Source organism: Helicoverpa zea, chromosome 3 (genome assembly GCF_022581195.2).
Source record: "Helicoverpa zea isolate HzStark_Cry1AcR chromosome 3, ilHelZeax1.1, whole genome shotgun sequence".
Taxonomy (NCBI): Eukaryota; Metazoa; Arthropoda; class Insecta; order Lepidoptera; family Noctuidae; genus Helicoverpa; species Helicoverpa zea.
The window spans coordinates 5,422,743-5,435,624 of record NC_061454.1 but is presented as its reverse complement, the minus strand read 5'-3'; the positions used below and the strand labels follow the sequence as shown (position 1 = coordinate 5,435,624).

Here is a 12,882-nt window from a genome sequence, read left to right as displayed (position 1 = left end):
CCTACTCATCAACCGTATAAACCAGTTTTCGTACGTCCCCCGTAAAGTCATTGTCTCGAACGATGAACATACACGAGAGCTACTACAAGCAACGCCATCTATTACAACCTTGTTGCAAATCTTTTCCTAGTACCTACCACAGATTATACTAGTACCCAAATAGTTTTAATTTAAAGAGTCGGTCATCTATTGCTGCAAAATATAGAATACTTATTTTTTTGTAAATATTTCAAGAAACTTCCTCGCTCTAACAAAACTTTACAGATTATAAGAATTTACCAGTAGGTACTTACATACTTTAACTGCAACGCCACCTTTTATCGAGCACAGCAATGTTCAAGAGGGGGACGCACGACGATGCCACCCGTTCATATTGTCATAGGGGTGCAAGTAGGTAGCAGTCGTGACATGTACCTATTGTTAACTTTTGAGGACAGATGGCGCTCACAGAAATATTCGTAACGCCATCTAGTCTTACATAACAATACTTTATTTAGAAATAATAGGAACTAACCTTTTTAGATAACATTCAAATTTCATTGTCACTGAACACCTCCCAAAAACAAACCAATGACACGAAATTAATTGTCAAAGCGGACAGTTCACTAGACAGCTCGCGAAAAATGTGATGGTATAGGCGAGGTTCCATATTATGTAGCGAATAAAATGCAATGTCAATACTAAATTACTGCGTTATTAGCCATGGAAAATAATGGCGACCCAGCTAACGACAAGAAGTTTATTAACAAGGCCAGATCATATAATAATGCACCGCCTATGAGACTCAAGAGTGAACCGGCGAAACGTAAGTCATTCAACGTGAACGAAGCTGTCAGGTCTTTGGACTTAGCATTGGGAAGGTTGAAAAAGAGCAAGTTAGTAAACGGGGAGTACACTACGAGTAGAGCGTTGTTGAACCCCGGGGCGCAGGGGGCAACGGAAATGTTCATGGACATGTGTACAAGCTCGAACTTCAGCCCGGGCGCGGAGAACGCGTCGCTGATGTCGATGAACTTCTCGCACTACGAGCTGATGCGCAACGTGTCGCGCTCCAACTGCAACTCGGACGGCGCCGTGAGCGGCAACACATGCAGCGCTCGCCTGAGCCCCGCCGACCTCAACGTGAAGGACGAGCACCTCGAGCGCTACTTCCGCAGCGTGGACATGTGGGCGCGCGGCTTCCGCGACGCCGCGCCCAGCAGCCTGCATCTCGACATACCCGAGAAGTAGGTACAGTGCGACTAATCCACACTCTATAGCTCCAAATAAAACTGCCATATGAACGATTATGTAAATTTCAAAATTTTATTTATTCAAAGAAACTTTACAATAATAACAGAATAATCTCAGAATTTTTACAAATTAAACGTACCAATCTATACAACACTGTAACTCTTAAACGAGACGATAAGATTTATAACACTGATTAACAATAACGTAGATTTTTAGATGATTTTCTAGGGCCATCGAACGGCGCAGTACTGAATACAACACTTCAAAATCTCATTATAAATGGATTATATGTAATTTTACCTCTTGATCTCGCTCCACGTTATTCACTAAACGTTTTTGAATTACCACGGCATAATTAATACATACAACTCACAATTTCAGGTTTTCAGGCAGCCTTTAATCAGGTCTACATTTTACACGACGTTTTTTAATTTGGTGTAATTCTTTCTTACTTCTTATGTGGATAAGATGTAGGCGTTACTGGAATTCAAACTATAGTTCACGTTTTATTACTCTGTTCACTTTTTATTTACTCTGTTCTCTACCATTGTTTACTATAGTTCGGCCATTCAGAGAATGCGTTCCTGACACGTCGCGATTGAACTGACGACGTAACTTTGCAATGGCGTTGCAGTTACGATAAAAATATTTTTGCTGGTTGTTTACCGTTTTAACAATTGAGGAGCATTAAAACAACATTATTATATCAATAATCAATGAATGTTATAATTTTGTGCCAAACTGAGTGTCAAATAACTTGGTAAACAATATTTTTCTAAATCTATACTGCGCTATTACAAGGTTATGTCAGCGGTTTATATTTTGTAGTGCTGTGCTAAAAATAACAGGCAAGTATCGTAATCTGTTCTTATACAGTTATAATATAAAATAATACGTTTTGATTTTCTTTTTAAGAATTGGAAAATAATGGACTATAAGACTTAATTATAACGTTTATGAAATATAAAAATAAAACTATGACCAAACCGCATTTTTATACTTAGATTAAAAATGGTAACCCCAAATGGCGTTATGGGCCGCCATTTTGTGACGCTAAAACAGTCGTCCGTTGTCGTTTCGTGCGCATAGACCACGTTTTTCAAGTGTTTTCGATCTGTTTTTATTTGATTACCCGGCTTTTGTTAGACCGAGATATCAGGATTGATTCTGTTATTGATAATAATATAATTATACATGTAGGCGAAGATGATGATGAAGACACCACCTCCTCAAGCAAATCGGAGTCTGATTAATATTCTGTTCGCACATTCAATTCAATGTACTTGTAACAAAGAATAAATAAAACAATTTTATTATATGAATATTACCTTTTTTTGGTTTCCACTTAAATAACTAAAATATAAAACAAATGATTCCGCCAATTTAAAACGAAAATAATCTTAAAATAATGCGGCGGTTCATTTTGAAGGAACGGTAACGAACTCAGTGTTATGTTGTGCCCATCACTAGTCGTGACTAACTGATAGGTGTCAGGAACGCATTCTCTGAACGGCCGAAGTATAAGAGATCACTATTTTGAAGTGTTGCATTGAATATCGTTCGTCTTCAATCTAACCGCTAAGGGAGCATTCCGCGGCACTCTAAAGATACAAGGCGGACACTACGCTGCATCCCAACTGCACTCCACCCACACATCTGTGTTACCCTAACGTTATGTACTCTTTTATATTGCTTAGCTAAATTGACAAATGTTTCTAATCATTTTATGTATCGTTTATATTGCTCAGTAAGTTTCATCTGTTGTGGCCCAAATGATAATCACATACAAACCTATCTAACAATAATATTCACTGTGTAGGTTGAGTGCAGTATAGCGTTCAATGCAGGGATCCTAAGAACACAGCATTACTGATTCACATTTATACCACATCCATTGAATCTGGATAAACTAGGACGAAAATCTAAATTTATTTAGAGATTTTATCGAAGGACATTAGACAAAAGAAATTAACAATTACGTAGCTGATCAGAGTTGGAAAAGTGAAATAATTGACATAGTCATCACATAGTTCCTACGTTCCTGCATCAAGAATAAGACAAGGTACGGAAGCTTTCGCTGTACTGGAAGACTAAGGACTAGACGCGTCGGAAGGAAGTCACGAGTGAAGCGGCGTGCAAACGATTAGATCCATCATTGTGCTAGAATTTAGTAACAACCCGGTAAGTATGTCGTTTCTTTTTATAAATACTATAATATGAATTTAATTGGTGTTATCCGCTGAATATTCCATAATTTAACTTATGAGAAATGGAAAGTATTCTTACTTAGCGCGAGGCGCGGGCCGCGGCCGTGGTGCGCCGGCGCAGCGCCTCGCGACTACAACTAGAGAACATTCGCTAATGAAATCAATACGTACAACATGATGTAAAATTTAAAGCACCCGGTTTCCGAACTCTCTCGTATTTTATCTAACTATAAAATCTCATATGTGTGTGATGTACACGTAGCCCGTATTATATTGTCTATGTTTAGTTTCATAATTGGAGAACAAAGCAATATTGTTTATTTTATAATGGAAGAATTTCTCAAAATATCTAAATTAACATTAACCTTATGATAATTATTTTTAATAATTACAACGAATTCGATTTCACTAGGCCCTACGCAATGTCAGATGCAGACATTATGATTTATTTATTTAATATAATTTAATCCATTATCGTTACAATTATGCAATAGAAGAATCACAGCATCCTTAAGACCATAACGGCAATTGAAATTAATCTCATCGACGTATCGTAGGTATTTAATTAGTACAATGATTGTAAAATTTAGACCAAATTGGCAGTCTTCACAAACATGGAATGTACGATATGCGTCTATGCAGGTATCCGATAACACTTAACAATATCGGCAAACGTTTATTATCTCTATACAACAACAATGAATTATCTAATTATGTCACAGTTACGGAAATCAACAACAATGGGTGTCGCCGCGGCCGCCACGACCGCCGAGCGACACCCCTACCTTCCATCTTGTCTTCTATGTACATACATAGACATCACAACTTCAAACATCTTGATTCAACTTAGAGACTGCGTTACTGAAATATCTATCAGAAAGGCAAATTTTCTAGCTCAATTTATAGACTATTTTGTACAAGCTTAATACCTACTCAAATGTTTTGAGTGGTACAGTGAAGTGATGCCCACTGACTACGAAGTTTGGGGACTGAGTTTGGCTCGGGGCGCTCTCCGGCCGACTCTTATCGACTAGGAAGATTAGGAAATGATGATGTGATGGAGCCAAAGCAGCTAAGGTTAGGGGATGATCAAGGTCACTTCATTTCTAAACATTATAAGTCACTATAAAACGCGTTTCATTCTATCAAATTACATATGATTAGAATTATTATATGTACATTGTCGCATGAGGTATTTTCAACAGCGCTATAATTTTACAAAACATAACATTTTAAATATCTGTAACGTAAACATTAATTTCAAAAGGCCTAGTAAATTTTCCCTAAATGATAAGCTCCTCATTTCGTAGTTTAAGTGTTTAACAACAATTATAATTATCGAAGTACGATATGTGACCATTCATTCAGTGGGCCTCAATCACTTTTGTTGGCTTCACATATAAAGGAGGTTCTTTACCTTCAGAAGCCACCTGAATGGAAGGTCATGTAAAGTATCACACGAAACTTATAGATTCGACGACACGTAACAAAATTGAGTTTGTATTCCAGTCAGTCAGCTATCGTTACATAAATTGAACATTTGTCATAACGGTGTAATATAAACATTATGTACAGTACAAGTGGACACTTCTATAGGAAGAGATAAAATAGAAAAGCTTGATAGTAAAGGCGCAGTAGAAAATAGTATTAAAAGCCTAATAGAACAAGCTCGGGGTTGTAGTCGTGACGACGATCTGTGGCTGTCTACCGTACCGAGTACGTAGTCACCTTACAAAAGTGTTTGATATCTATCGAGATTTATCCATGTCTACAATTTATTCCCTATCTAGGCTCTTAGGAGCTAGCAAAAGACACAGTACGATAGTTTAGCCGAATGGTGCTGAAGCTGAATCATGGATTCGATGAGGAAATATTGAATTCGAAGAAGTTATCTTACTTTCGTAGCCCGTCGTCTGGTATCTATCTATTATAAAATCAACCTAATTATTTCACTAATACTAGTGTTTTAGTAATCCAATTCATGCAACTTTATTCATCATAACAAATTTCATAAGTACTTAATACTAATCACAAGAGGTTTCGCACGGAGTGGCGGCGCGGTGTCCGCCGCCGACCGTGGGGAACACATTTGATTAAAGCACTATGTCTCATGTACATATTTACATAATTATGATAACAATAGGAGAGTGAGGCCTATCTGTCGGGCGGCGGTAGCTTGGTGTCCTCGGGGTCGAGGGAGAGGCACTCGCGGAGGTAGTCCTCCATGGAACGGTACACGTGCTCGATCACCCCTTTTAGGTCGTGACCTTCGTCGGCGTACGCCTGCCGAAAAGGACACACAGGTTTTATTAAAATACGTATACGTCAATATAACAACTACAGGTAGGTACTTCGTAGGTAGGCCGTCTGAGGGCTTCTCTAGACTGGAAGTTGGAGGACGAGGTAGAGCAGTTAAAGAATGAACATAATACCTGATATCTAAACAGCACGCCAGCATCAGTGAGCGCCCTGGCGAGCTGCAGCGCGTGCGGGTAGGGCGCGGACAGGTCGGCGAGCCCGTGCACGAGGTACAGCGCGTGCGCCGGCACGTGGTGCGCGCGCTGCGACGCGTCCGCCTCCACGTAGCCCTTGTAGTTCACTGACGGCTGGCCCAGGATGCGCTCCGTGAACGCCGCGTCTGGGAAGATTGGGGTAGGAGCCTATAGTGGTGGAGCAGACATTTTGGGAACGTGTTGGACACGTGCCCAGGTTCCCCTATCTCTAAAGTTTTAGAACCAAAGAAGAAAGATGTCTAGGGTGTCTGTGGTGGATAGTTTTGATTTTGTTCCTCGTTCTTCTTAGGTTTATACCTAGGTCCCCTTTTTGTTGCTTGCCCTAAGGCCCTAGTTAGCTTACAAGACCTCTTTATCGCTGTTAACTCGAAGCCAGAGAGAGAAAGTTGGATAGGTAGCGTTCTTAAGGCATAGCCTCAAAATCTGGTTCTGGGTCACTCAATTCAGCATTTTGTTACACTAAGCATGGTGAGTGGTCATTCGACTTCCAAAAAACTAAGTAGCTTATTTATCGAACTTTTGGTATTATACCTTTAAAACCCTATTTACAAATATATAATTGAAAATTTACAAATATATAATTGAAAAAGAACCGTCCAGTACTCACTATAGTACAGCCAGTCAGTGATGGGCGAGACAGCTATGCCGCACTTGAGGGTAGACTGCTGAGAGCCCAGCAGCATGGCGGTCACGTAGCCGCCGTAGCCCCAGCCCCACACCGCCACGCGCGTCACGTCCAGGAATTTGAACGTTTCTAATAAATATCTGGAATGGGCAAATGTGGTGGTTAAGAAATATTAAGGAAGTCTTGATAATGTTTGGAAACAAAGCGAGAGCAGTTATCAGAGCAAGAAAAGGATTTTCAATGAGCATTTGGGGGACATAAACTTTGAGCTAACTTTCAATTATTCGGAAGTTCGGAACTAAATGAATTGTCCATTCCATAAATGACTTGGCTAGGTTCTAGCTTGTTTACTTAGATATGATATTCTAGCTTAAACAGAATCAGTCGGGTATATAGAACCTCGAATCTTTACCTAATAACAGCCAACTGGTCAGCGACCTCCACCCCTCCGAGGCGGCCTCGCAGCAGCGCTCTGGGCAGTCCCCTGGCGCCCGCCACGTCCAACTTGACGTACACCACGTCATTGCGGGACGACATGTACGAGCCCCAGTCTACAAGGAACTCCTCAGTCACTTGCTGGCTGCCCGGCCTGCCGTCGCTGGAACGATAAAGAGGACTTTTAAAATTTTTGAAGAGCGGAAATGTCTTCACAGTAAAAGTTTCGGTAGGCTTACCCCTGGAACTGAACCCTTGAATTTAACAGAAAATTGAAATCTGGATAGTTTCTTCGGACACCAAAATATACCTAGACTTGTACCATCTATTGTACCATATTCTGACAAATAAATATTTTTGATTTGATTTGATTTAGATATATTTTAGGATTTTTAGGCTTTACATATCAACATAAAAGTAATATAAAATACCGCATAGGTACCAGAATAAGCGACACAATCTTAGATCTTTTTGTTGTTACGTAAGTATGCCAAATTGGCTCAAAAATCATAAATAATGCAATTGGACTTATGTAGCGGCCAAGTAGCAAGTTGCAAAGGCATTTGGCAAGAATTGTTAATTACCAAGGCCTAGAAACAGCACAACAAGTTTGTGCCAAAACTGCATTTAGTTTGGTAAGTATAATTTGGAATTTATGAGCTGCTAAGCTGCAACTCGTCTTTTTGGTGTTCTAGCAAAGCGATGCCAATATTTTGAACGAAATTATTCGTATTCACAAGAATATAGGTGTTTTGTGCACAATATGATGCATATAGTCAGTCTGCATAAAATCTGTAGATGCCCTTTATTTTTAAAGTCTTTGTATATTAACGAAGTAATGGCAGATTTATTTTTAACTCCTACGAAAGTCATATTTGCTTACGCAATTTTATCATTGTTCATTCTGGTCTTTAACAAAGGCACAAAATCTCTAGAGTTTAGTTAAATGCTTACACATGAACAAGCACAGGGAAGGCAGCGTCTCTTAGCTCCTCCCTCCAGGACGGCGGCAGTAGGAGCTGCACCCGCGCTTTGGAGCCGCTGCCCAGCGCCACCTCGAAGGACCGCCGCGTCGGCAGCGCTAATTCGCGTAGTCGTACTGATCTGAAACATTATGATCAAATTATATTATTATTATTTGTTATGTCTCTACCAGACCTCGGGACTATAGAGTCCCGGATTTTTGGAAGGCGAACGTGGGGCCGAAGCCAACACGCTGAAGCCCTTTTGAGACAACTTTAATGAACTGGCGACACAAAACCGACAATTATCCCTGTATACACTATAGAAATGTACCCAAGGACAATCCTCGGTCCTGTGCTAAACTATTGCTAACTGTGGATGAAAACTACTTGGGCTATTGTGATGGGATGCTAATGGACTAGGAATGGGGAAACTACGGGAACTATGGCACCTGCCGATGACAATGTATTAAATACATGTAAAAATGGCAGATGGAGACTAGCCACCTCACTTACTGGGCCCCCGGGAATCAGTCGCTAAATCGCAACAAGGGGGCAACAGGTACATGAGGGGCTGAAGGGAGAGGACACCTCAGCGGACTTTAAACGCAGATCACGCGCGATCGCTGTGGGTCCAGCTTCACCGGCCCACTCGCCACTTACCACGAGGCACCTACCCTCCGAGCGAGCTGCTCTAACCCTGCTCTAGCGACTCCACTCTGACCGGCCGATGAAGGCAAGCCAAGAGGTGGGAGACCTATCCCCCGTCATGCTTCACTCCGGCAGGCCGGAGATGGGGGACAGTATACTCTCCCTGGAGCACTCGGATATATAGCCCCGCGGGGTCGCTACTCCCCGTCATCCGCCTCAGATGCCCATTATTATTAATGAAATAAAGGTTTATTGACTTCAGAATTATGTAAATATACCAAATAATATGCAGGTAAATCCCGGAATCAATGGGTTCAAGTGTCTGCATTTTACTTAAGTAGGTCATCTCCAGAGGATTGCTAAGTGCAGATTACAGATTATATCCTTGACTTACATTTAGGTCTATTTACTAAACTTTTACATATTGACTCACCTATAAGGCCTCGTGTCATATAATATTCTCTCTAGCTTATGAGTCCTAGCGTCGTGCAGTCCAGCAAGCGGCGGGCCGGGTCCCCCGCACTCGAGCACGTAGTGCGTGATACCCAGCCTCGGCCTCGCTGGTGAGAAGGTGGCGCGCCAGAAGGAACAGTTGGCGTAGTGCAGCCGCGCCGGCCACACCGCCAGCTCGCACGTCAGGCACCGCGGCTCCTCGCGCTCCGCCCGCGCCTTCACCGAGTTACTGCCGCCGCCGTAGCTCGGGTCTCTAACTACGTACACCTGTCTCTGACCAGGCCTGTCTGCACTGCCTGTTCATAACAAACTCCCATCAAATCTCGACACATACAATATTACAGAGGTACGCTAGAACGGAACGGAACACAACCACACGCAATACCCTGAACCAAAATGATGATGAGGGGGATATTCCTGTGGTTAGTAACTGACATGACGAGGACAGTGGATTAGTAAACTGGCTGTGAAAACTGAACTATTTGAAAAATAACACTCAACTGCACTCAATCGAAATACTTAATTTGATTTGCTCCCTTCACCAAATCTGGATGCAGTCTATGGATTGGTAACGTTTCTTTGTCTAAACCTTTAAATCAGAAAAGAGTAACTGTAGAGCTACGTTTTAGGTAATACGAGATACAATATATGATGTGTTTACCTAAATAATAAACTAAATGGTTCTCCTGGTCCCATGCCAGGATCTCGGCGACTTCGACCTTCCCGTGCGAGAGTACCGCCATGCGCTGGCGCAGCACGTCCACGTGTTTGATGTGCGTGTAGTACTGGCCTCCCCCCTCCTGCACCGCGGCTAGGAGGAGGAACGCACTCCCGTCCTCTGAGTACACCGGCTGTTGGTGCACCTCTAGCCATGGCTCTTCTGTCGCTTTTTCTGAATGAGTCTGGAAAATTAAGGATGAATTTAAGAAACTGTTAAATGTTAATTGGTTGAACAAAGTATATAGGTTGAAGTATTTACCTCCGTGCAAGTCCAATTCGGAGCATAACAACTGCTATAAACTGTAAGGTTTTGCGCTCGATTCATCCACACTACACCTACATGAGAATTGTCTTTGCCCACCCACTGGGCTGATATGAGATAATATTCCCTGGAAAACATAAATCTTTTTGAAACTTTCTAACGTATTTCAATAATCATAGTAATTAGAGGAAAATAATACATACATTCCATCTAACGTACTTGGAGGCCTCACTTCCCATCTCGGCGGTGAGGTTGCGTTTTGAACACTTACTATCCATAACTTTACCTTTGGTATCGAACTGCCAGGCTGGAACGGTCAGAGATTAATGATCATGAGAGATTGCCTCAGCGACCTTTTCATAAGTAAACAATCACATTTCCAATATAAGCCAGAGAATCCTAAAGTTTTGAGTATAATGGAAGATGCTCATTAATTTTTACATACCGTGGGATATCTGACAGTGACTTGGTCGGGGAAGACAATGTGCGCCGAGGCGTTGTTGGTGGGCAGCTGCAGGAAGCCGGCCCGCGCCGCGCCCGCGCCGCCGATGCTGTCGGCGATGCGAGGCATGCGAAGCTCGGAGACCGCGCGGTCGTCGTACTGCACGTACAGCACCAGAGTCCCGTCCGCGGAGCCCCATGTCGCCGATGGCGTTTTCGTCACCTCCTCTGTTTTGTTGTCAGATAAAGTAATGTAAAGTAAATGAAGCTGTTTTACCATCAGTTGCAGAAAGGTCCATTGAAATTAAAGCTGCATTAAATCTATTGCCAACACTTTATATCTTCTTGATAAAGAAGAGTCAGCAATAGATTTAAAGAAGCTTTAACTTTAATGAATCTTTCTGCAACTGACAGTAATCGGATAAATAAGGGCATAGATATTATATTTTTTGTCATTCACATAGAACAATCTTATGTTTAGCTTTAGTAAGTATAGTCTATTCTTTTTTGGATGAGATTAGAACTTAAATTAAGGAGCATTTTGGGACACCAACATTCCTTTACACTCCCGAAAATTAGTCCTGGAAGCCTTGCATACCTTGATAGAGAAAATCGGACACGCCATTGTAGACTCCTCCAGGCGAGGCGTCGGTGGTGAGCCGTAGCAGGGGCGCTCGGCGGGCGGGCGGACCGGGCCTGGCCAGCACCTCGTTGTCGGCCGCCAGCAGCAGCGAGCCGTCATCGCCGAGCCACGCCGCGTGCTGCCACTCCCAGCTGCGCTGACCCTCGCCGAACAACGGGATGTGGTGGCTGAGGATACCAAACGTGGTTAAGTCTGGAGAGAAGCTGAATAACTTAGTCGGAAACTTGGATAAGAAATTCCTTAAAAAAAGATTCACTTATTAAGTGAAGGTTCTGAAGTAGGTAGTAAAGTTTTTGTTAATGAAATGAACTAATCGTTATATTCACCTCGGTAAAACTTTGCATTAGTAAACTCCAAGATAGCTCTAAGTTTAAATTATTCAATGCTAACAGCCTCGCCACTCTATTTAATAGTTAGGAACGTAATAAAGTAAGAGGAGTCTGATTGCCACTGCATTTTCTGCAAGAACTAATTAATCTATCCGGAATTCCGGCTTGCTACAATAGGTACTTACGATTTACCTTAGAATTTATAATTGTTCTTAGTAATTAATTTGTCTGCATCCGATGGAAATATCTAGCTACAGTATGTTTCTCTAATTAGAGTTATTAATTAAACTCACGTTTCACACACTACTTATGTTTCTAGATAAAATAAAAATATTGGATAAGTATCTAACGGATATAATTTTTCTCTCTATTGTAATCCAAGTGTGTTCAAAGTTACAAAGATCCCATACCGCTTACAATAAATGGTTTCATACGGATTCGAAAGCACACAAAGGAAACGATCCGAAAATAGAGGGGCGAACGTCGTTACGATATGAGTTCCCGCAAGGTACCTCGGCAACAAGTGGCTTGTTTGGCAAAAAATTATCTCAACATATTCCTACTTCGTAACAAGAACTAGTTTAAAGTTCAGACTTAAAAGTGTATCTGAATTTCTCAGCGCTGCAGTAAGTTTCCGAGACGGTCATTGGAAGCCGTAAAGTATTACCTCCCCCTACCCAAATGCTGCCTTTCCCTACCGCATTAAAATTCCTCCCGCAAATTTTGAAATAAATTGGAAATCGCATTCACGTACCTATCGTCAAATCGATTTCTTCACCCGCGAGACGACCGGGGAAAGAAAATTCGCAAAAGAGATATGATTTTAAAAGAGAAAACAAACTGAGGAGAAACGAGTCTCTTTAATATCGGCTTTTTAAAGCTAGTTGCCTACGGATATGCTTTTAAAACTTTTTTGAGGTAATGTTCCATAAAATATCAGTTTTAAATTGTTTTCAATGTTCAGTCTTGTCATTTAACTAATTACTTATATTTCTTGAATAACTAAATGGTCAATAATGAAAATAATAGTGTATCAACATAATAATTAGACGTAAGTAGTTATACCTAATTTGTTTGATTTATGTTCTACGGATCTTTTAAATTCATAAATGTATTCAATGCCAGCAAGAAATATTATAGACACCTCAGAAATTCCAGTCGAAACAGATGAATGTGCAGAGGAAACAAATTGAGATCGTGCAGATATTTTATATTCTAGCAGGGGAGACGAAGGTATGCAGTGCGCGTCTCTCACATTTGTTATACTTTACACAGCACGCCGCTATTTATGCAATAGCTCAGTGAATAATATTCAGCCAAAAATTCAATGTGCATGTCAAATTGAAGGACTGGACGTCCTCTGATATGCCAAACAAAACGCCACTCCTAGGTGCGCTGACTGAAAACC

The 12,882-nt window shown here is 41.4% G+C and overlaps 2 protein-coding genes across 4 annotated transcripts in view; one reads left to right on the top strand and one right to left on the bottom strand.

Moving 5' to 3' along the window:
- The first annotated feature begins 664 nt into the window (after positions 1-664).
- LOC124646273 lies at positions 665-1,282 on the top strand. Its single transcript, XM_047186393.1, has one exon. The coding sequence runs from the start codon at positions 703-705 to the stop codon at positions 1,228-1,230; it is 528 nt and encodes a 175-aa protein (XP_047042349.1). The 5' UTR covers positions 665-702; the 3' UTR covers positions 1,231-1,282.
- Positions 1,283-3,538: 2,256 nt separating this feature from the next.
- LOC124646272 (inactive dipeptidyl peptidase 10) overlaps positions 3,539-12,882 on the bottom strand; it is a 123,649-nt gene continuing 114,305 nt past the window's right edge. For 2 of the 3 annotated variants that reach the window (XM_047186391.1, XM_047186390.1), the window contains exons 8-18: positions 11,101-11,312; positions 10,507-10,730; positions 10,265-10,368; positions 10,059-10,203; positions 9,741-9,981; positions 9,060-9,375; positions 7,968-8,117; positions 6,991-7,176; positions 6,561-6,718; positions 5,873-6,078; positions 3,539-5,723 (exon numbers count right to left, since the gene is read on the bottom strand). In XM_047186391.1, coding sequence (XP_047042347.1) covers positions 5,595-5,723; positions 5,873-6,078; positions 6,561-6,718; positions 6,991-7,176; positions 7,968-8,117; positions 9,060-9,375; positions 9,741-9,981; positions 10,059-10,203; positions 10,265-10,368; positions 10,507-10,730; positions 11,101-11,312 — 2,071 coding nt within the window. In that variant the 3' untranslated portion in view covers positions 3,539-5,594. The remainder of the gene's footprint in view (positions 5,724-5,872; positions 6,079-6,560; positions 6,719-6,990; positions 7,177-7,967; positions 8,118-9,059; positions 9,376-9,740; positions 9,982-10,058; positions 10,204-10,264; positions 10,369-10,506; positions 10,731-11,100; positions 11,313-12,882) is intronic. The other variant, XM_047186392.1, reaches the window with a different exon arrangement.

What these genes read in the sequence shown, in the direction of transcription:
- LOC124646273 (XM_047186393.1), top strand. Translation starts at nt 703, where the DNA reads ATGGAAAATAATGGCGACCCAGCTAACGACAAGAAGTTTATTAACAAG.